This window comes from Panthera tigris, chromosome F2, assembly GCF_018350195.1.
Source record: "Panthera tigris isolate Pti1 chromosome F2, P.tigris_Pti1_mat1.1, whole genome shotgun sequence".
Taxonomy (NCBI): Eukaryota; Metazoa; Chordata; class Mammalia; order Carnivora; family Felidae; genus Panthera; species Panthera tigris.
This window is the reverse complement of record NC_056676.1, coordinates 47,052,908-47,077,736: the sequence shown is the minus strand read 5'-3', so window position 1 is coordinate 47,077,736 and position 24,829 is coordinate 47,052,908. Positions and strand designations below refer to the sequence as shown.

The 24,829-nt window shown below is 42.0% G+C and overlaps 1 protein-coding gene across 4 annotated transcripts in view; it reads right to left on the bottom strand.

Annotated features, from left to right (window-relative positions):
• The window catches only part of GRHL2 (grainyhead like transcription factor 2), a 167,257-nt gene that overhangs the window by 49,325 nt on the left and 93,103 nt on the right, over positions 1 to 24,829 (bottom strand). For all 4 annotated transcript variants that reach the window (XM_007073312.3, XM_042972700.1, XM_015535561.2 and 1 more), the window contains one exon: positions 11,278 to 11,372. In XM_007073312.3, the coding sequence (XP_007073374.2) occupies positions 11,278 to 11,372 (95 nt within the window). The remainder of the gene's footprint in view (positions 1 to 11,277; positions 11,373 to 24,829) is intronic.

The following is a 24,829-nucleotide window of genomic DNA, read 5'->3' as shown; positions in this document are numbered from 1 at the left end:
ACACTTCTAGAAGGGTGGAGTCACAGGCTTTGACGGGGAGAGAGCAAGAGAGAAATCTCTCAGGCAGGACCTTTACTGCCCCTCACCTGAACACAGCTTGTGAAACAGCATCTCAGGATGAGGAAGAATTTGGACCTTATACCACAGTGGGGTGGCCTGTTTCATAAATAATGAGCTCCCGGTCAGAGGAAGGATGTAAATACAGACTGAAAAGATTCAGTGACTCAACTTTCTGATCATTTGTTGTTATATGAATCCTTTTGGCTCATGTTTAATACTTAAAACTTGCTTTGAGTTTGTAATGCTATGGCACAAAATTCAAAAGGCACAAAAGAGTTAACTGAAAACACCTCCCCCCCACCCTGCATAGTTCTCTAAACAACCAACAGTCTCTTGAGGATCTTTCATAATTTCTTGTGTATCCTTCTAGAAATATGCCATGCAATACATATCATTATTCTTTTTTATACAAATGGTACCACAGTAAACATAGTTATGCATCTTGCTTTACTAAATAAATTTTGAAGATAGCCCTTTTCGTTTTTAAAGAACTGTGAAATAAGGAGTAATAATTTCTTTACCATTGGGCTGTTTGCAGTCTTTTCATCTTACGAGGATGCAACGTGTGTCTTTCAACATGGATTTCGTACACACATGCACATATAAATTTTTCACAGTATATAAGGCCATGTCACTATTTTTATTTATTTTTTATTTTTTTTAACGTTTATTTATTTTTGAGACAGAGAGAGACAAAGCATGAATGGGGGAGGGTCAGAGAGAGGGCGACACAGAATCTGAAACAGGCTCCAGGCTCTGAGCTGTCAGCACAGAGCCCGACGCGGGGCTCGAACTCACGGCCCGCGAGATCAGGACCTGAGCCGAAGTCGGCCGCTTAACCGACTGAGCTACCCAGGCGCCCCCCCATGTCACTATTTTTAATCGGGCATTTGTCCTCACAATTTGACTGAAATTGCTTTCTTCAAGGACTCAATAGCAAATTTATAAGCCAGGGTTCTCCTATTTAGTAGGCATCCAGGAGGTCTGGGTAAAATATGCATTACAGGGCCCCATGCCCAGAGTTTCCAATCAGTAGGTCCGAGGTGAGAGATCCAAGTACTTGCACATCTAACCCAAGTTGAGGTGGATGACACACATGGAAGGCCAGGCTTTGAGAAACCACGACCTACTGCACTGACTTCACTGGCCAGTTCTTCCTTCTTCCCCGGCCCCATCCCCTGCCTCTCTGCCTTCTTCTGTAGTCTCCTTCTTGACCACCCCTTTCTTGTCTGGTTCCCCCAACATGCCTCAGTGGGGTGAGTCTGAATCTCATCCTTTCCCATGACTTCTGTCCTCCCCTCTTTACAAACAACTCCTAACAGCTCTCCTGCCCCAAATGCCCTGCTCTTCTTGCGCTCTCCACGCCACACCTTCGAGCATCCTGTTCTTCCACCTGACGTGCTCCTCTTTCCAAGTTCCATGCGCTTACATTACAACTGACCCTTACGACACAGCCCGTACGCCAAATCCTCCCCATGTCTTCCCTGATCCCACAGAAAGGTGATCTCTCTACATGCTACAGTATTTAGAAGCGAAGTGTGTGTGTGTGTGTGTGTGTGTGTGTGTGTGTGTGTGAGAGAGAGAGAGAGAGAGAGAGAGAGAGAGAGAGAGAGAGAAAAGATAAAAGAAATCTGGCAAAGTATTAACAAGGAGTCAATCCCAGTGAAGGGTATGTGGCGATAATTGTATTATTCTTTCAACTTTTCATTTGTAATTTTTTTAAAAAAAATTGTTAACGTTTATTCATCCCTGAGAGAGACAGACAGAACATGAGCGGGGGAGGGGCAGAGAGAGAGGGAGACACAGAATCCGAAGCAGCCTCCAGGCTCTGAGCTGTCAGTACAGGGCCCGATGTGGGGCCTGAACTCACTAACTGAGATCATGACCCGAGCAGAAGTCAGATATTTAACCGACCTAGCCACCCAGGCACCCCTCTAACTTCTTTAAGGAAAAAGTTGGGGACATTTTTAAATAAAGAATTTTCTCCCTTTCCAGACCTTTCCTGGCACTTTACCTCTATTTTCATAAGAATGTTTGTCACTCTTCCATTCATATTACATTTATTTACAGCTATGTCTTACTTCTCAGCCTGGCCAAAATGTTCTCCGAGAGCAGACACTTTGCCTGGCTTATCTGTCCGTGAATTTCCACTGCCTGGCCTAGTGCATGATATGCAAGAGGCAAGCTGCTTCGAAGGAGTGACCGCCCCTTTGCCAGAAATAATGTCGGATATGTTCCTGCTTGATCCTCCTCAATATAAAACGGCAGTGCTGAAAGAGTACGTGCTTTAGATAGCCCAAGGTGGGAGTTCTGGCTCTGCTCCGCGTTAGCTGTGCAACTTTCATTAAGCTGGCTAACTTCTCTGGGCTTCAAAGTCTTCATTATTTAAATGAAAAGTGTTATCCACTTAAGATATGAATATTGCGTAATATACATAAAGCACCTGGCGGAGTGCCCAGTATGTAGTAATCATTGAATAAATATTAACCTTGGTGCATGTGTGTGCATGAGAGCGCACGCGCGCACACACATACACACGCACCGCCATCGGTCTATGAAATCCAAATCTGTAATTTAATTCTCGGCACACATACAGTAATTCATGCATGGAAATTACAGAGCCCTGAGCAGAATTCAGTCCAGAAACCATGGATACTCCACAACCTAACAAAAGATCAGGCCATTGATATCTTCAGTGAGATGCCTTCCACAGATTATTCCTTCTATATGTGAATTAACTCTAGCTTTAGAGCTTTTCCTACCAACCATTACCTTATAAAACTGGAACAAAGGCATGGCTTTGTTTAAGTTCAATACCAAAGACTCCAGCAAATGTTTACCTTTCCCTTCTAAAACTTCCTTCACCCACACCACACCCCAGCAAACACATAAAAATGCCATTTGCCCTGCTTCGCAGTGTGTATCTGGACCTTTCACGACCCCACCCCGGAGCCTCCCCCAAGCCTTTCTTTACCTTTGAGACCACGAAAGATGCCTTATACCTTTGAGACCATGAAAGATGCCTTATAACGTTCTCTAACCTTCCACAAGATGACTTGTTTAAAACTGGGCCCTCCTTAGACGAAAAATTGGGATGTAACTTTTTCTTACTCAGCAATAGCTATCAAGCTCATCTCATCCCAGACTGTCTTATAAGCAAAAAGAGAGCTCCCCAGACTGCTGGCAGGAGGTTGGGGGTTGGGGTAATGAGCCAGGTCATGAGCCCATGGGGCATCAGGAGTATGGCCATCCTTAGCCAGTACTTTGGCTTCTTTTTTCATCCTGAAAACCAATATTTACATTATCTTGTCTTCTGCCTTGGGATCCAGCACTAGAGTGTGGCAGAGAGAGAACACAGTCCATTTAGAAGCATCCCATCAGAAGGTGAGATTTGTCAAGACTACAGAGACCATAATTTTCTAAGTGCTGTGAGGTGGCCCAATAAGAACTGATGAACTATTTTAGACCAAAAAGAAGTATTGGAAAGGAAAGAGAAGGAATGAGAGATATAATAAATTTGGGACAATTTAACAGATTCACCATGATTTGGTGAATTTCAAGCCAGTCTTTCAATTAGCATAACCTTATTTCCCACAAAAAGAGACTGGATAATTTGCAGTGTACAAGGCGGTGAGAACACTTACATTTTCGCCAACTTAGTATTTTTACGTAGGCCCTGATCAAAGCACTGGTGTTTCCACCAGCCTGTCTGTTAAGCTACTAAAATTGAGATAATGAGGACAGAAAAGCTGTCTTTCCCATCCATTAGCAGCTGATGGAGCAAAAAGCTAAGCTTAGCTTACCGACCGCTAGCTGTACCTAGAAAAGACAGCACTGGGAAGAGAAAGGGTTAACCCGTGCATCAAGAAAAGGAAGCACCCTGGAGTACATGGGAACAGAGTAAGTCACCCTCCACGACAGCTCTCCTCACATCTCACAACGTGAAGGAATTCATGACACAGGCCACATCAAACGTCCTTAGTCCAAGGCAGCTATAGGGCCATGCTGGGACATTAAACAAACGCCATTTTCTTTTATTTTTTTATTTTGAGAGTGAGAGAGAGTGCACATGTGCGATTGGGGGAGAAGCAGAGGGAGACAGTGAGAGAATCCTAAGCAGGCTCTACACTCAGCACGGAGCCCAGTGCAGGGCTCGATCCCACAACCCTGGGATCATGACCTGAGCCGAAACCAAGAGTGAGACGCTCAACCAATTGAACCACCCAGGCGCCCCTCCATTTTCTACTTTAAGAATGGGTTTACAAATATAGGACACTTTTTATTCCCAACTTCCATTTTGATTTTCCAGGCCAGCCAGCTGACTCTTATCAGCACATCCATGTTTCTATCCCTCAAACCGGGTCTCAGTTCTCATGTAATATCTCCTTGGGATCAGAGCAAAATCAGATATAAATGCAATAAATAAAAGGTACAAACATTAAGGAAAACAGGGCTCAGAAGAAATATCAACATGTACCCCCTCACCCTGAATTTCCTTACAATTTAAAAAATTACATGGAAATCTCTTCCATAAATCCAACTCATTTAAAGCATCCAAAGGGACCACAAAGTTAGAGGAACATATCTCTGAAATGAATATTGCTTATGTGTAAATATTTACTTTAAATTTACTAGATCGGTAAATGTGGGCTTTCGTTTATTGGATTATTCTCAAGTTGCAAACATAAAGCTAAAAACCGTTGTGTGCCTCCTGTAAACTTTATTTTCTCTAATGATAATCATCACTCTTGCCTTGAATTTTTTTTCATGTTGTGCTTCCCTCATGGCATTGCAAAAAAGAGAAAAGAATAGTCTTCACGGCTCATAACAGCATTATACCACTGTTCACAACAGAAACAAAAGCGTAAAAGAAAAGTGTACAAAAATAACGCACATGAATATGAAAATGAAATTCGGGATACCAAGGAAAGCAGCTGGAGAGAAGTGAGGAGTATAAATGTATATCACTGTGGTGAAGAAAACACTGGGATGTCTCAGAGTTACATTACAAAGCATGCACCGATCTTTAATTAATACAAAGTTAGCAATCGTGCAAATGAGATCACTAACGTAAGGCTAATACACACACACACACACACACTCAGCTGAACAGTCCTCATTCCCATATTCATTCTAATCAATAATATGTATAATATCAATAGAAAATGTACCAGGGCAACCAAAGATGTGGACAGAGAGAGACTGCGTTGGAGCAGCAAACCCATCTTGCTGGTGGGCAGTAAGGAGACAGAGTGACAAAATCATGGTGGCTTGATTGAACTGCTTTCCTCAAGGAGATGGGGCCAACCATTTGTTTTCTTTTTCTCTGGAGCTGTACTCCATAAATTGCTTTGAGAAGAAAAATCACAGTATGCTTGGGTCTAAAAAAAAAAATGCAGATTTCCCTCTCATGGGATGTTTAACAGCATGGACTCTGGAGGATATATGTTTAAAGTCCACCTTGTCTACTTGCCTAATCTTGCAGTGCCTGCTACGTAGGAATCGATATTTAATGGAATCAGAATCTGAGATACACAAGAAAATGATCTATAACGTCTCACCACCCTTCTGTTCCCTGCCCCACCCTGACCCGGTCTCAGCCCTGCCCGCCCCCAATTTCAGCACAAAAGTTTAACAGGGATAAAAACATACGGCTTATCTGTGTCCTTGACCCTTTCTAAAGTTGCAACAACTTCCTTTCGGAAAGTTCCTCCCTGAAGCCCCAAATGCAGGAAGAACATTCACTGCTGACACGGCAGAGTAGAAGCTAGACTAGCGACCCCCCAGAGCCCCTTCCTGCAACTCAGCACAGAGAAGGGGAGGGACGGGGTAGGCATTGCTCTGGAGGGTCATCCCTGCTTCTGCACACAGGCACAGGTGACAGGCAGCCAAGAGTAACCCAGGAGTGACAGAATTTCCTATTATTGAATCATAATAAATTCTTTTAAAAATCAGGGATGGGAGACAGAGTAGTAGTGGGTTTATCTAACTGCTTGGTTATTTAGCAGTGCTGGTAGTTAAGGGAGGAGGGACGTTTTTACTGGATCAAGATCATTCCAAAAGGCTTGGATGCAGAGGGATTAAAAACGGCTTCATGGAAAGAAGCCTCCTTCGTCTTAGCTTATACACCACAGAAAGAATGAAGCATAGAAATGGGGGAGACAGTGCTATGGTGTTCCGGTAGAAAATACACAGAAAGGAAACTTGTTCCTCAGAGCACCAAGTAGCATCTTAATGCTCACGTAATTCTCTGTGGTCACATGAGAGGCGTTTGTAGCACATCGCGGTTTCTTGAAATCACTGTGAACAGAGAAAACGGCACGGGACAAAAACAAGGGGCCCGGTTTCAAGAATCTCTTTAGAAATCTGGGAGAAAGGGGAGTCTGTAATTAGGGTTTGCTGCCCTTCGGCTCTGGGGGTGATGTCATCGCCTGAAGAAAGGCAGTGCTCGGTGCCAGGAAACTGAGCTCACCGCTCTTCGATAATTCAATAGGGTCTTGCCTGGGAATTCCTCATCTTGGGGATTAGTGAGCAACAGATCTACTTTGTAGGTACCAGCGTTTGGCTAAGGGAAAAAAAGAAAAAGTGAAAGGACCTTGGAAACGGGAGTCACGTGAAAGAATGAAGCACTGTGACCTTCCCAACAGAATCACATGGACTGGACCTTAATTCTCTGTCACCTCTTCCTGCCATTTGCCAGCTGAGGAAACCTCAGCTCGGGAGGGGCAATTCACAAAGCCAGCTGTTCCGGGGCCGGGACGAGTGTCTGACTGCCCGAACTCCGGTGCTAGCACCCTGTGCTCAGACCCCCATCAATCTCCAGTCTGTGACAGCTTGGACACTCAGGACCTCACCCACCCAGATATCACCGAGTCATTCCCAGGGACCCAGGGACACCAGTTCGTGTTACATGAGCTTCCAGACCGCACAGACCCTGAGGGGAGAAGAATGTCCCATTGCAGACTGTTTCTGCTGCCTGTGTCACTGCACAGAGGGACGCTGTGGCACAACCAGCAAAACCGGTTCTGGGTAGAAGAACTCTGACAGTTCTGCCAGAACCGTGCTGCAACTGAGACCGAAAATCTGCAGCTAATCCCCAGGCCTCATTCTAACTAATAGTTTTAACACCTTCCCTGGCCCAACTTTTTCCTATCGTTAGATTAAACGATTAGAGTTTCACATCCTTGCCATTCTTCTATTTGTGCTAAAGGAGAACTAGAAATGCAAGGTAGGACAGCAACAAAAGAAAAGAGTAGGAACTGTGCTTTCGAAAAATGCATAAACTTTTTATCATCGAGTCTTGATTATGCATATGTGCTAAGACTACCAAATACCAGGCCGTTATTTTTTTTTTTTAGTGAACGCCCCGAACCTTAAACGTCCAAATAAAAGCTCTTCTTTAACATAGTTATCGTAGGAAGACATATGGTTTTCTCAAATGATGCTGCTGTGACTCAAAGTATGTTTGTAATGTCTCTTCTGACATTGCTGTCTTTAAAGCTGGTCTTTCACAAAGGAAATCTCATTTTTAACCATGAAGTGGTATTATCAAATGTGTCGATACGTATTCAGACTTGGACCCAGGCGATTTGATGTTTTTCTTTTATTTTTTAAAAATTGTTTAATGTTTATTTATTTTTTGGGGGGGGGGGGGAGGGGCAGAGAGAGAGAGAGAGAGACACAGAACCTGAAGCAGGCTCCAGGCTCCGAGCTGTCGGCACAGAGCCTGACGCGGGGCTCAAACCCACGAACCGTGAGATCATGACCTGAGCTGAAGTAGGGACAGTTAACAGACTGAGCCCCCCCACCACCACCAGGCGCCCCAATTTCTGATATTTTTCTTTAAACATATTCAAAGATCAAGATTTACCACCACTGTGGGCATTCAAAAGGTCACAGCAACTCTCTTGAACAGAGCTAACACAAGGCGACCTCTGGCCGGCTGCCAAAGCCTGGCCAAGGCACCCGGGAATGCTGGCAACCTCCACTGTGTCACTACCTTCCCCAACACTGAAAGCCAGTGAAGATGTAAACTGCATATTCAATAGTTTGAGAGGGTGTGGCTGAGGCATTAAGAACTCACATGTCCCCAACGACCAGGCAGGGAAAGTTCCAGAATGGAAAAGGCTAGAGAAAAGGATGTTACTAAAAAGAACAGCCAGTATCTCCTAAGAGCCACTCGTGGCCTTGCAAATGCTTAGACTCATGGGTGCCAGAATCTTTAATTATCCAAAAGAATCCAGAAGTCTAGATTTAAAAAAAATAATAATTATAATCTCCTGGTTATGAAATGTGGGCAAATTTTTTTTTTTTAATTTGAAATAGGAGTACATAAATGCATGAGGTACAACACAGCATATAATTCTGTGGCCCACATAAAGGCTGGAGGTCATAATTTTGTGTCCTCTGGCCACATAAACCAAAATAATGTAGGACACTGAATGGGGCCCCGGCCTCATAACCTACAAAAAATTTCTCTGTGGATGTTACAAATAGGAACCTGAAGGCAAGGTCAATGGCTCCTGAGAAGTCCACATCATGAAAATCACAAACAATTCTGCTGTGGGAAGGATGTTTTTACTTCTTGCTTTATGGAAACCATTTTCTCAACAGTCATACAACTTTGCTTTTTGTTTTGCAATCTGCTTATTATAAAATCAGTAATATTTTAAAGAAATACCTTAGGGTACACAGGTTGAACAATAAGATATTCTCAGCCTCCTGAATGAAGTGAATTTAACTTTTACGGTTCTTCTTTGAAAATTCTGCCAGTAGTTTGGGGAAAATTATTATTATTTTTTTTATTACTTATTTGATCAACCCAGACTGCATACAACGGCAACAACCAAGTTATAGTCACTAAAATATATATATTAAACAAACATTTTGCCACAGTAAGCAATCTGAAATATCCTCCACTGCCCTTTGTCAAGGTCTATGTGAGCTTAAACTTGTCAGCCCATAACAACACACATGCACAACCACACACATTTCAAGAAGAAAAGTGAGCTCCTACCTATGGGAAATGAGTGATATCATCTGCACTAGGCTAAAAGAAAGGTCAGTTCAACCCCAAAATACCTACCTTGCGAGTTCACTGCAGAGCCTCCATCATTTAAGCCATCGCCTCTGATTAGGCATGTTCTTCAAAAGGTCCCTACTGACACATTCACCCACTAGCACTCATTATCACAGACCGCCTGATAATGAAAACAGGGGCTATGATCACAGTTCACATTTATAGCTTGCTTTACACTGACAAGGCAATTTCTTTCTTTTTTTTTTTTTTTTAATGTTTATTTATTTCGAGAGAGAGAGAGAGACTGTGTGTGTGTGTGTGTGTGTGCACGCACGCGCGTGCGTGAGGGGGAGAAGGGCAGAGAGAGAGGGAGAGAGAGAATCCCAAGCAGGCTCTGTGATGTCAGCGCAGACCCCAGAGCAGGGCTCAATCTCACGAACCTTGAGATCATGACCGGAGCCGCAATCAAGAGTCTCGAGAGTCGGACACTTAACGGACTGAGCCACCCAGGCGCCCCTGACAAGACACTGTCACTGATAGGATCCCACTGTCTTCCTGATCCCTGTACTCCCTATATAGTTGGCCTGCCTCTCACCCCTCCCACTGTTGTGGGGTTATTGGTTTCCCTGTCGCCTCTCCCTGAGCCCTGGATCTTCCCACGTCATAATCCCAGCACAATGTGTGGTACAGCAGAGACCACTGGAAAAGTGCTGTTGTTTGTATGTGGGAGGGAACTGAGGCCCAGGGAGGTCAGATGACTCTCTGAGGACTTCAACCCCCACTCCATGGTGCCATTGCTCAGATGGCCTTTTCATTATCTACCCCAGCAATGTAGCTGCTAAGGGAATGGAGTTATGAACGGGAAGCACAAGATTTGAGCAAGGAACTTTAAATGGAGGCGGAGTGAACCATAGAAGACAAACTTTCCCTACAGTTCTGTGTGGGACCTGACCTCCCATCCATTTGTTGCAAGGCCTACTTCCTCCCCTTGGATGCACTGAGCCACCGGAACATTCTCCAGGCTGTTCTGGCACTCCGTTGCCGCTCACCCATTTGGGTCACCTTTCTTGGGCCTAAAGCCAATTTCATTTACATTGCTTCATACCTGAGTGAAATGAGACACTGAGCAATTCATCTTGTACATAACTCATGCCCACAAACTCCCATCCAGCTTCCTTTCTCACCCAGCCTTCCCCCTGCTCGAAGACAATAAAGCATTGAAGGGAACTGTTTACATTGATCTTTTCATTAGTTTGAAGACAGTCTTCCAACACCCTCCTAAATGGTACATAACTGAGGCAGAAAACAAGCTTAGGTTTCATCTGGAACCTTCTCTTAAGTGCAAAATAAGGATCAAGGATCAGAAGCTAAACAACACAGAAAGAAGAGTGAGCATAAGCAGAGTCTGTAGTTTTCATAAAATCAAAGAGACTCATGTCTGGCAGACAGACCTGAGTAGCCATGCATCTTACTTTTTTTTTACCCAAATCAGTGCAGTATGGACATCTACCCTCAGGGCACAACTCGCCGGAGATTTTACCATTGCCTTTCCTAACCACGCTGGGACCAGGAAAAAAGACCAAAAGTTGAAGCAGTAAGGATTAAAGACAGGATTCAATGCAACGGTGCCAGCTCTACCACAGGGAATGAAGGTCAGAGACCCCCAGTCGTGCTTCCTGTACCCGTCCCTCAAGCAGGCTCTGTCTGGAAGGAGTCATGGGGCCAGAAGGCTTGCCCAGTCACTTACCGATGGACACATTAGCTCTGAACACTTTCCTGCCTCTGTAGAAGGCAGTAGTCAGGGCTGTTTAGGGGAATCTGCAGTATAGGTGAACGAGGTTTTATGGACGAGCCTTGCCAGCATCATGTGCTAAAATAAAGCACAGGGAGCTGGAGGACTGGGGAGGGGCATGCAGCTTGGCCCATCCCACGAGAGGCCACAGAGAAACACACACACTCCCTTTTCTCCTTTATCCTCCAAAAGGCAATTTAACTGCACGTAACTGAATGTGCGTAACTTCTAGAGAAAGATAACAAGCTCATTTCCTTTTTTTTTTTTTTTTTTTTTTTTTTTACCCCGGCTTCAGTTAACAAATCTTTCCCTACTTATAGAGGCTGTTGTGAAAGAATCATCTGCAGGGAACGGTGACGTTATTTAAAAGGCACAAGAAATGAATCAATGCTACTTTTTCACTCACCTTTGCCTCTTCATTCACGTCCCAGGTGAAGGAAACAGCGTTATATGCAATCTCCTCGATGTTTCCAATCGTATTAAAGCTCTCCTTGTAATCAGCTGTCACGTTAAAAAAGAAAAAGGTTTTAAGAGAGTAAGAGTTACTTGATGACATGTACTTAAATGTCATTTTCCAATGAGGAGATTTAAACTTTGCCTACTCTTCCGGCTACCCCTTAGCAACAGTTAAGGATTTGTGCTCGCACATCTTCTTTTACTAATATTTTTCTCTATGAGAATGTTCTGCTATTAGGAGAGCAAATCTAGGTGAAGCAATGTTCCTAAGAGATTTGCTTATTGGTTTCATTTTTTACGAGGTTTACAGAATTATTAGTGTTTTTCCCTCCTGAATCCCTGGACACCTATCCACTCCCTCACCTCCTCACATTCCTGTAGCTTAGTTGTGCTGGAAGGTGCCAGAGTCATCTGTAGGGACGGTCTGGTAGAACAATCTGCTGGTTATCAGCCAGGCAGTGTTGCGGGAACCGAGGGGAGAGATTCCAGGAGAGTGCAAGGAAACTTTTTTTTTTTTTTTTTTTTACTTCCTTTTGGATTTAGGTGCAGAGAATTGAGTTAATCATTTTCACCTCCCTATTACCACTTGTCCATTTGAGGCCTTCTCTTCGTTTATTTCTGTGTTTATGTAAATATTTACGTATTCATTTTTCTTCCCTATCCTCTCCCACAAACGCAACAGCTATTGAGGTGTTTGCTACGTGTGCTTAGAAAATACGTTGGGTTGATTTGCCTGTGTGCATAGCTGTTATTTCCGGAACTTGTGCTGTGCCATATATGGCTAGACTTGCCAGATCTAGCAGTTATTTGGGATGTACTTATCCTGAAGAAGTATCTGTTGTTTGCCAGTAATTCAAACTGAACTGGGCACCCTATATTTTATCTGGCAGCCTTAGCTAGGAACCTCTTCGGGTCTCTAACCACATTGCTGGTGGCATGCCTATTTCTAACAGCAGCCGTAGAGAATTCTGTGGTAAGCATCAGCCACTGTTTACTTATCCGCTCTCCCCAGATATGGGCCCTTGAGTGGTCTCCAGCTTTCTGGTACACAGACTACATTGCAAGTGATCCCTACTACCCACGCTCTCCACTGTCACCGTCGTACTTGGCATTAAGGCCTGGACATGATGTTCCTGCTTTTTTGTTTGTTTAATTTTTTATGTTTATTTATTTATTTTTGAGAGAGTGCAAGAGAAAGAGAGAGACAGAGAGGGAGGGAGGGGCAGGGAAAGAGGGAAACAGAGAATCCCAGGCAGGCCCCACGCTGTCAGCACAGAGCCTGAAGCTTGATGCGGGGCTGGAACCCACGACCCGTGACATCGGGACCCAAGCCGAAATCAACAGTCGGACTTTGAAACACCTGAATCACCCAGGTGCCCCAACAGTCCTAGTTTTAATCCTCACTATGTCTTGAGTGTTTGAGCTTATGGTTACCATCTGGATTTCCCCCTACTTTTGTCCTACTTTGATTCTGTAATAAATAAACATCGGCCATGTCCTGCCTGGATGGCAACAAGGTCCACGGCCCATCTGCTTTCCTTCGAGGTCTGGATCATTCACAGGGTGGTCACCTAATCACAAATGTTCTTTCTCTCAAAGGTCTCATCATGACTCTTCTGAAATGAAAGTCAGATCACGTGCTTTTTCTAATTTTTCTCAGGGCTAAAATTTATACCATGATCTATCATGTCCTTCACAATCAGGACTGGACACCTCTCTGTGCCCTCATACTTCAAGCCCACAGTGGGGGCCAGGAGAAGAGGTCTTTTTGTTTATAAAATCTAGTGGCGCCTGGGCGGCTCAAACGTCCGACTTCGGCTCAAGTCATGATCTCACAGCTTGTGGGTTCGAGCCCCGCATCAGGCTCTGTGCTGACAGCTCAGAGCCTGGAGCCTGCTTTGAACTCTGTGTCTCCCCCTCTCTCTGTCCCTTCCCTGCTCATGCTCTGTCTCTCTCTCTCTAAGGGGAGACACAGAGTCCAAAGCAGGCTCCAGGCTCTGAGCTGTCAGCACAGAGCCTGATGCGGGGCTCGAACCCACAAGCTGTGAGATCATGACTTGAGCCGAAGTCGGACGTTTAACTGACTGAGCCACCCAGGCACCGCTAGAAAAATGTTTTTAAATAAATAAATAAATAAATAAAATCTTTTTAAATATTTTTCTTGGCTGCACTAGGACAGGAGCTGGGTGTTATGATGAATTCCCAGGATGTGTCAAGTGTTCATTGCCTACAAAATAGGACATGATTCTGACTGAATGGTCATCTCTTCAAGCCTGTCCTTCTGGGTTGCTGTGTCACTCCGGGGCTGGTGGCTTCTCGAGGCTTTAACAACCTGTGCTCATGCTGTGACATTTTGAAGTCTGCTTTCCTAAAGTTCACATATCCAGTCATTTTTATCCATTTCCTCCTCACTTATTGTAAAGTCCAAGTTCATGTGATCCTTTATCAAGATTTTCACCACTTTCTTACAGTAATACAACCCATCGTGCTTGTATGAATCAGGCGGAGAGAAGCAGTAGGTCCTATTTGCTTTTTCTATCCGTGATATAAATAATAATAAAACAAAGTCCATAATAAGTCCATATTAATCCATAATAAAATAAAGTCAGTTTGATTTGGTTTTCTCTTTATTACCAGGACATGTATTGAGGGTTAACCACAGAAAAACCTACTTTTTAACATGCCCTCCAAAATGGCCCTCCAGACCCATTCTCTAGAATGTGTTGTGCCAATCTAGATTCCACCAGAATCCTATTTCCCCTTTTTCTCACCCAATTTCTAACTTTTTTTTTTTGACAATCCAATGGGTACAAAGTGGTATCCTACTGACGTAACATTTGCATTTCTTCTTCCACTCGTGAGTTCAAGCATCTCTTCACATCCGGGATAGCTGAACAGGTGTTTGCTTATATAAACTGCCTGTTCATGGCCTTTGTCCATGTTTCTGTTGGTTCCCCCAGGGAAACTTTAAAGCAAAACTATGTATCTTTGCATTTTTATTATTATTATTATTATTATTATTATTATTATTATTATTATTAGAGAGAGACCATGTGTGCATGAGTGGGGGAGGGGCAGAAGGAAAGGAAGAAAAGATCTCAAGCAGGCTCCACACCCAGTTTGGAGCCTGACTCAGGGCTTGATCTCATGACTAAGAGATCACGATCTGAGCTGAAATCAAGAGCAAGAGGCTTAACCGACTGAGCCACCCAGGCGTCCCTATCTTTACGTTTTAAAAAAAGCATACATACTTTAATACAAAAGCATTCATCATAAAGACCACAATCTACTCCACAAACAACCACAAAAAACACGTCTGTGTAAATATTTCCTGTTTCCTCCCTCAGTCTGTCTCCCTTTCTCCACAATATGTAAATATTTTTATACAGTATTGTAACAATTATTTTTACTTTGCTTAATACTTCTTCAGCATCTTTCCATGTCAATAAATAAACTTGTGGAAAATGCAATTCAGTGTAATTGCAAAATACTATTATACTGAATTTTAAAAATAACTTTGCCAAAACTTTATTTTGCTCTTGTTGGTCATTTAAATGACGTCCAATACTTTGCTACCATAAATAGTACTTCATTTAATTATCTTTATGGCTAAATATTCACATATACTTCATTATTTCAATAAGATATAGTCTCAGAAGTGAAATTAACAAGTCCAAGGCAAATATATTTTTTTATAATTTTTTTTAAGTTTATTTATTTTTGAGAGACAGAGAGAGACAGAGCACAAGCAGGAGAAAGGCAGAGAGAGAGGGAGCCACAGAATCTGAAGCAGGCTCCAGGCTCCGAGCTGTCAGCATAGAGCCCAACACAGGGCTCGAACTCACAGACTGCGAGATCATGACCTGAGCTGAAGTCGGACGCTTAACCGACTGAGCCACCCAGGCGCCCTGATTAGCATTTTTTAACAGCTTTAGGTCAACTGTAATGTTTAAAAACCAAAAGTCATATTTAGAAATAAAGACTAACCAAAGCAGTTTGGTCAAACACTTTGACTAAGGATCTTAAATACGAATGCTATACAAACACAATGCTTTCTGCATCCCCTAATCGTGCATAGGGCCTCTGTCAGTTTGTATCATATTCACTTCATCACCAAATAAATATATTGAACAAATATGTACCGTGTGTCCACTATGTACCAGCCAGTGTCTTCACACTGGGGAGACAGCAAGAAACAAGACTAGGTCCCTGATCATGTGGCTTTTACGGTCCAGAAGGAGAGAATATAAGTAAGTAGACAAATAAATGAACAACACAGTTACATTTAATATGCTTTTTTATGCCAATAACAAAACCCAAAAACACTGGTAAGGCTACTTTTTACTGAGTGGTTACATTACTTTGTTTATTTCCTTCATACCATGTGCCAATATTTTATTTATCTGTTTACTTATTTATTACCAACATTTCCCATTAGCTATTTGTTCTATGCAGGCAAGGAATTTATCTTAAACGCTGCTGTTTTTTCAGTGCTTAACATCATACAGATAAGACGCACTCCATAAATGTGTTGAACAATGGGGTAAGTGAATGAATGTATCCACAAGCATTCTAAACCAAATATATAACTGAGACTGATCTCACACCTTCCTCTTTAACCTTATGCAATATAAGAAATGTCTGTTTATCTTTAGTCTCTAAGCCGTTCCTACAGATGGTAAAATAGCTCTGCTATCATTTGTGACTAGGAAAGTTTTCTAAGACTAAACAGCTTATGCACATTGATGTTGGCTTGTCCACATGTTTTTTTGGTCCAATGAATAAAACGCTAATAGCTGTATCTCTCATTTCCGAAAACTGTGTTACTGTTGTTTGCCTAAGGGTTTATGGCTCATAGTATAGAGATAGAAACTCAGCAACCTGTTGGTAAGCCTTTCCTCAAGAAAGCTTCTTAAACGCAAATTTTGCAAATGTTGATAGTTGCGATTAGTAAAAGGCATTGTCAATGAGCTGGCATAAGAAGCTTAGTTTCTTGCCACAACAAAATTCCACAATGTTGGTAATTTGAAACAACAGAAATTTATTCGCTGGAGGCCAGACTATCCAAATCAAGGTGATGGCGGTGTTGGTTCCTTCTGGAGACTCTGAAGGTTGATAGGTTCCACGCTCTCTCCTAGCTTGTGGTGGTTGCTGGCAATCCTTAGTGTCCCTTGACTTATAGACATACCCCTCTAACCTCTGCCTCTGTCTTCACATGGTGTTCTCTTCTGTGTCTCTGTGTCTGTTTCCCTCTTCTCTTACCTTCTAAGGACTTGTCATTGGGTTTAGGGTGCACCCTAATCCAGCATGGTCTCATCTTGAGAACCTTGACTTAATTACATCTGTAAAAACCTTGTTCCCAAATAAGGTCCTATTTATAGATTCTGGGAGTTAGGACATGGACACAGCAGTTTTTGAAGATCACCATTCAACCTCCTGCACCTGGAATTCCCTTCTATGACAAGAAGTCAGGTGACTTGAGTGTATGGCTTGTTCTTGCATGATAGCCACCATAGCTGAAAAGTAATCAACCCACTCAAAAAAAAAAAAAAATTATAAAGCACTTAATTTTGAACATATTACATTTTGAATGGATTTTTTTCTCTAAAAGAAGACAAGGCAAAATAAAAACTATATGTTTGGTACCTGGGTTGCAAATGTCTATAGAATACTAACATCTACTTAGTAAGAATGAGGATATAAATGGGAAAATGGATTAGATGCTTCCAAAAATCAGCATGTTGAAATAAAATTATAATTGGCTGAAACAGATTCCTAAAAAAATTTATGCAAATTTAATCTGAATTAAATTTTTTTTTTTAACGTTTATTTATTTTTGACAGAGAGAGAGAGGGAGAGAGACAGAGACAGAGAATGAGTGGGGGAGAGGCAGAGAGACGGAGACAGAATCTGAAGCAGGCTCCAGGCTCTGAGCTGTCAGCACAGAGCCCATCGTGGGGCTCAAACTCACGGACCGTGAGATCATGACCTGAGCCAAAGTTGGATGCTCAACCGACTGAGCCACCCAGGCGCCCCCCCCCCCTTTTTTTTATCTGAAATTTAAAGGTAGTTCTTACTAATTTTTTTTTCAAATAGGCTTCACTCCAGCATGGAGCCCAACATGGGGCTTGAACTCATGACCCTAAGAACAAGACCTGAGCTAAGATCAAGAGTTGGGCGCTTAACTGAGGGAGCCACCCAGGTGCCCCTGAAGATCGTCCTTATTAATCTCAATAATTTATACACAAAAGAATAACCCTAAAGTACACAACTAATCTGAAGCATAGAAAAGAATGAAACCATGAAAGAAATGGGACTCTAATGAAATAAGAATGAAGTTGATCTCATTGTTAATGTCACGTTGGTAGTGATAGTCAAACTTTCCAGGGTCCTCTCTAAGGCTATGTATGTCCTTAGAATGTCAGAGTGAAGTGTATGGGAATGCACAGCCATATACATTCTTTAGGGCCTGTAGGAGGCTCCCCAAAGATGTAGAGTGAAGATTTCTGGTTTCCCAAAGCTTAAAGGCCTGTGTTGGTGTTCCATAACAGTGCTTCTCAAACGTTGGGGTGCATCAGAATTGCCTGTAGCGCTTTGGTAAAATGTAGTTGTCTAGGCCCACTGCCAGAGATTATGATTCAGTGGGTCTGGCATGTGACAAAGAATGTGCCTTTCTAATCAGCTCCCACTAGACGGGGCTGATGCTGCTGGTCTGGGGTCTACACTTTGGGTAGTACTGCTCTGTGGCAAACTGAAAGGACTACTCCTTTGGGTGCACCTGATTCAGTCCACGTGCGGTCTTAGAAAAAGCGACATCTGTCAGTGAGGTCCTATACCAATTATCAATGTGATCCATGTGACAACGATTTCCCCTCAAGTGGATGAAAACCGTGCATATAGGAGAACCAAGCAATTACCTAAATGGTCAGACCTGAACAGCACCCGTTCCGAGATGTCTGCTTGCTCTCATGCCTGCAATCCCATCCCGAAACATCCATTCCTTTGGGTACAGATATTGTCATCTCATGACATTAAAATGCAAATACTCTTGGGATAATAACAACTGCCATAAGCCAAGAGCTTACTGAGTGCCAAGCATGTGCCAAGTCTTTTACCAACACGAGCTCATCTAATCCTCACAACTGCTCTGTGAGGTAGATCTTAGCATCCTCCTCCTACAGAGAAGTGGCTCGTAGAAGATCACATGGCTAGTAACAGGCCAACCTGTGATTTGAATTTGGGTCTGGCCGTTGCCGAAGGCCAAACTATTAATCACTGCCTACATTTATCCTGCAAAATTAAACAGTAAGTTGTCACCAGATACGAATACCTTGTAGAGAAAAATCACAGCACATCATACATGGCAACTAGCTAGTCGAGAAGCACTTGGGTAAGTTCCATGAGGCCCCATGAAGATGGAAAGAAAAGTTCAAAAGTTAGCCCTTCTGAGAAAACAAGAGGTTTGAGGAAGAATGATGGCCAACTACAGTGTTTTGGCGAAGGACTTCTGAGCATGGGCAGATGAGCTGTGCTTTTCTTTTTTTTTTTAATTTTTTTTTTTTAACGTTTATTTATTTTTGAGACAGAGAGAGACAGAGCATGAATGGGGGAGGGTCAGAGAGAGGGAGACACAGAATCTGAAACAGGCTCCAGGCTCTGAGCTGTCAGCACAGAGCTTGACGCGGAACTCGAACTCACAAACCGCGAGATCATGACCTGAGCCGAAGTCGGACACTTAACCGACTGAGCCACCCAGGCGCCCCAAGCTGTGCTTTTCATATGTAATTCTGGCAAGTTACATTCTGCAGAGAAATGATGGGATTCATTTCTATTTTAATTGTTGTGGAAAGCATGAGGTGAGTCCTTTTTGCCGTCTTATTCTTTTACTTTTTGCATATAATCGGTGGTCTGTTCATCAGTTTTTAGACGCAGATTTTGTAGGCTGAGTTTTCCTCAAACTGTACGTGTAAGCGTGATTCTGGAATGCCGTCAAAGGAACTGTTAATTCCCTCACCTTAATTAAGCTTCACGTGCTTGGTAAATTATAACCATCTTTTTAAATTATTTTTTGTATATATTGTGGAGATTAAAAGGAATGGTATAATTAATATAAAAATTGTTTCTCTTCTGAAAGGTGTGGATTCTGTCTGGACTAGTGAAATAATGAGCCCTGGAATGCTGAAAATGGCACACTGCCAATTCAGCGTGAATCCCCTGCAGTCTAAGAAGAGGTTGTTTGTTTTTTTTAACAACAACAACAACAAAAGCCAAAGACGTGGGGCGCCTGGGTGGCTCAGTCAGTTGAGCATCTGACTCTTGATTTCAGCTGAGGTCATGATCTCACAGTTGTGAGTTTGAGCCCTGCATCAACCTGAGCGTGGAGACTGTTTAAAATTCTCTCTCTCCCTCCCTCTACTACTTGTGCTCTCTCTCTCTCTCTCTCTCTCAAAAAAAAAAAAAAAAGGCAAAGACCATACAAGGAGTCGATTTATGGGGTGCTGTCCAAAGCATAGGAAGAAAGGACATTGGGGGTGGAGACACACAGACCCAAATTTAATTTCTGTCCTGCTCTAAACAAGTCCTGTGACTCTGAATAAGTTACAGAACCTCTTTGAACGTGATTATCTCATCGACAAAAGGGAAACAATATCTAAAAACAGACCCTTCAGTGGGTGAGGGGAACAACACTGGCCCCTACTTCCCCTATCAACCTGTCCTCAAACATTTGCTTCCCTCTGTCTGTAAAGACCACATAGAATCAGCTCAAATTCAGGAACCACTTGAGGGTCATTCTAGAAGTATTCACTCTGACTTAAAATAGGTAGAATAAAGAAACCCTAGTCCAAGTAGGTTTTGAGATTTTTTTTTTGTTTTTCAAAATCAAAGAAGTAGCTTCTTAAAGCCTGGATGACTCCTAAGAAGGTGAATGAGTTTATTATATCCATTATCATGCTTTTCCCTAGTCGGAGGTTGGCTTTTCTTAAGTGTGTTGACACTTGAGCTGCTTTTTAACGGCTCTAAATGTATTTCCATCATTTGGTCCTGACCCCTGAGCAAATAATAGAATCAGCCACCAGTTTTGAGAGCCGAATGTGTGCTAAATATACATACTTCCCAAACATTACCTCACACAATTGTAACCAGTAGCTTTTTAAATTATCCTTACTGTGTAGAATAAGAAACAGGCAAAAAAATGTTAACTGCCTCCCCTCCCAGATAATCACTTAGCTTCTAAGTGGTCAAGTTGGGATTGGAACCTAAGAAATTCTGCCTACATACATAGCCAGAGTCCTCTGATTTCTGTGACATACTACCTTTCAAATGAGTGCCTTTCCATATACAACCTAGAACAAGAATGGCTGAAATTATGAAGACATAATTTGTGACTTACTTATAGGATGTGACCAATATAGAGTGACTTTGATATGAAAGCTGGATATAAATATTTTTCCTATTTACTATTCATGGTTGAATATATTACCTTCACACACATCATTTAAGAGGGAATCTTTCTTGGAATTCTCTCCTAATATTTTATTTGTGTTTGATTTACCTTTCTGTTTCTAGCAAAGGAATTTATAAGCCAATGTTCTAGCTTTCCATTGTAGTGACAATAAACTTACAAATAAGAAAAGCATTTTACACTGTAACGTATTACTGTGTTCCATGTATGCTAGTGTTTTTTATTCTGATTTAATTTTTTTTGAAGAACGCTGGTCTTGGCTGTAAACTTGATTTCAAATACAGAATAAGTCATACCCTTTGTTCAGACCCAAAAACACATATGTGCATGTGGTACCTTATATGCACCATGGCTTCTAGCTCTGAATTTAAATAAACTTGGATGGGCTTGAAATTAAGCTCTTCTCATTAGTCTATGTTATTCAGTGAGATTTAGATTCAGTCTATGTTTTCATGAAACTATTTCGTCTCTTGAAAAATAGTGCCTGGTACATTCTGACAGTTTGATGAATGATGAAGACATGCATAGTGCTTTGGTAAGTAATTCATTCTTGTATCCTGTGTGAACTATTTCTGTTCAACTTTAGTTTTCCATCCTTCATCTTATTACTTAGTTTACCAACACTCTTAGGGGTACGTTTGGGGACAAAAAGTTATAGGTATACAGGATTAGAAGGTACTGCCCATGGTGGCCAATCGGCTGTAATCATCTCAGACCTGCAAACAGGGCTCCCCCCGTCTTCAGCACAACAGCGCCCAACATTTTCCCACCCTTGATGATACTTCCAGACACTGTTAACTTCCCAGTTAAGTCAACTCTGATTTATAAAAGAGCACTGAACTCTTTGTCAGATGACGGTACGTTATCATTAGTAAGAGACCTGAGAATTGCCAATCCCATGTGAGGACAGTCCAGTCTTCTCTCGAAGACCCATTCTAGTGCCTAGCAGCCTTCAGTGTCAGCAACAAGCTTCAAATACCTACAACTGTACTTTTTTGAGTTGCAGACTGAAAAAATTCAAACAAAACAAATGACTTTTTGGTAACTGGTGGTGCAGGACACAGACACATTACAAGAACTATCAATCCTCACGTCAATTATCTTTCACTAAATTTGAACCACAAACCCAATTCCTGCAGCTGCTCAAGTTCCACTAAGATTAACCACCGTTAAAAAAAAAAAAAATTAATTCCAGTGTAGTGAACATCCAATGTTATATTAGTTCCAAGTATACAATATAGTGATAGAACAATTCCATATACTATTCAGTGCTCAGCAAGATAAGTGTGCTCGTAATCTCCTTTACCTTTTTCATCCATCCCCCACCCACCTCCCCTCTGGGAACCATCTGTTTGTTCTCTATAATTAAGAATCTGGTTTTTTTTTCTTCTTTATAAAAAAAATGCGATTTTATTTGATCCAGTCTTTAACTGGCAAAGAAATGCTTTTTAAGTTGGTTCTGTCTCTCCCTTTATTTTTTTCCCCTTTAATGTAATGTACAGTCTGTAAAAAAAAAATCTCCCAAGTTCCTGCAGGGCCATTATTCCTTTTTTTAAAAATTTAATTTATTTTTTAATTTACATCCCAGTAAGTTAGCATATAGTGCAACAATAATTTCAGGCGTAGATTCCTTAATGCCCCTTACCCATTTAGCCCATCCCCCCTCCCACAAACCCTCCAGTAACCCTCTGTTTGTTCTCCATATTTAAGAGTCTTATGTTTTGTCTCCCTCCCTGTTTTTATATTATTTTTGCTTCCCTTCCCTTATGTTCATCTGTTTTATATCTTAAAGTCTTCATATGAGTGAAGTCATATTTGTCTTTCTCTTACTAATTTTACTTAGCATAATACCCTTCAGTTCCATCCATGTAGTTGCAAATGGCACAATTTCATTCTTTTTGATTGCCGAGGAATACTCCATTGTATATATATACCACATCTTCTTTATCCATTCAACCACCGATGGACATTTGGGCTCTTTCCATACTTTGGCTATTGTCAATAGTGCTGCCATAAACATTGGGGTGCCTGTGTCCCTTTGAAACAGCACACCTGTATCCCTTGGATAAATACCTAGTAGTGCAATTGCTGAGTCGTAGGATAGTTCTATTTTTATTTTTTGAGGAACCTCCATACTGTGTTCCAGAGTGGCTGCACCAGCTTGCATTCCTACCAGCAGTGCAAAAGAGATCCTCTTTCTCCACATCCTCGCCAACATCTGATGTTGCCTGAGTTGTTAATGTTAGCTGTTCTGACAGGTGTGAGGTGGTATCTCATTGTGGTTTTGATTTGTATTTCCCTGATGATGAGTGATGTTGCGTATTTTTTCATGTGTCGGTTGGCCACCTGGATGTCTTCTTTGGAGAAGTGTCTATTCATGTCTTTTGCCCATTTCTTCACTGGATTATTTGTTTTTTGGGTGTTGAGTTTGATAAGTTCTTTATAGATTTTGGATACTAACCCTTTAACTGATATGTTGTTTGCAACTATCTTCTCCCTTTCTGTCAGTTGTCTTTTAGTTTTGCTGATGGTTTCCTTTGCTGTGCAGAGGCTCTTTATTTTGATGAGGTCCCAGTAGTTCATTTTTGCTTTTGTTTCTCTTGCCTCTGGAGACGTGTTGAGTAAGAAGTTTGCTGAGGCCAAGGTCAAAGAGGTTTTTGCCTGCTTTCTCCTCGAGGATTTTGATGGCTTCCTACATTTAGGTCTTTCATCCATTTTGAGTTTATTTTTGTATATGGTGTAAGAAAGTGGTCCAGGTTCATTCTTCTGCATGTCGCTGTTCAGTTTTCCCAGCACCACTTGCTGAAGAGACTGCCTTTATTCCATTGGATATTCTTTCCTGCTTTGTCAAAGATTAGTTGGTCATATGTTTGTGGGTCCATATCTGGGTTCTCTATTCTGTTCCATTGATCCGAGTGTCTGTTCTTATGCCAGTACCATACTGTCTTGATGATTATAGCTTTGTAATACAGCTTGAAGTCCGGGAGAGTCTGTTTTGTCACTTTTCTTTCCTCTGTTTGGTTTGTTCTTTAAATTCCGGTGAATTTAATTGGAGTGAAATCATATGGTATTTGTCTTTCACTGGCTTATTTTGTTCTAGATCCATCCATGTTGTTGCAAATGGCAAGATTTCATTCTTTTTTATGGCTGAGTAATATTCTATTGCATATATGTACATGTATATATATGCATATATATGTGCCACATCTTCTTTATTCATTCATCTATCAACGGACAATTGAGCTGTTTCCATTATTTGGCTATTGCAAATAAGGCTGCAATAAACATGGAAGTGCATGTATCCTTTTTAATTAGTGTTCTCGTACGCTTTGGGTAAATGCCCAATAGTGCAATTACTGGATCATAGTGTAGTCCCATTTTTAATTTTGTGACAAACCTCCCTATTGTTTTCCACAATGGCTGCACCAGTTTGCGTTCCCACCAACAGTGCACAACTGTTCCTTTTTCCTCACATCCTCACCAACATTTGCCATTTCTTCTGGATTCATCTCCACTTTTAACCTCCCCAGTTGCCTCCGGCTGCCCCATCACACACACCACATTGATTAACAGACACAGGAAGGTGAGTTTGTACGTGACGGGTGCAGGGTGGGGGGACAGCACCAGCTATTCCTGTTTGTTCCACGAGTGATTTCTACATTCACTGCTACTTGAATTACTCACACTGCCATTCCTATTTACTTATTTTCTATCAATTATTAGAGGATTTAGACAACATTTCAAAACTGAAATTCTAATTCTCTTAAATATATTTATTCGAGGGGCACCTGAGGGGCTCAATCGGCAGAACGTCCGACTCTTGATTTCGGCTCAGGTCATGATCTCACAGTTCGTGGGATCAAGCCCCACATCGGGCTGCACACTTGAGCGTGGAGCCGGCTTAAGATTCTCTCTCTCCCTCTCTCTCTGCCCCCGCCCACCTCTCTAAAAAAGAAAAAAAAAATATGTATGTATGTATGTGTGTGTGTGTGTGTCTCTGTGTGTGTGTGTGTGTGTGTGTGTGTGTGTGTGTGTGTGT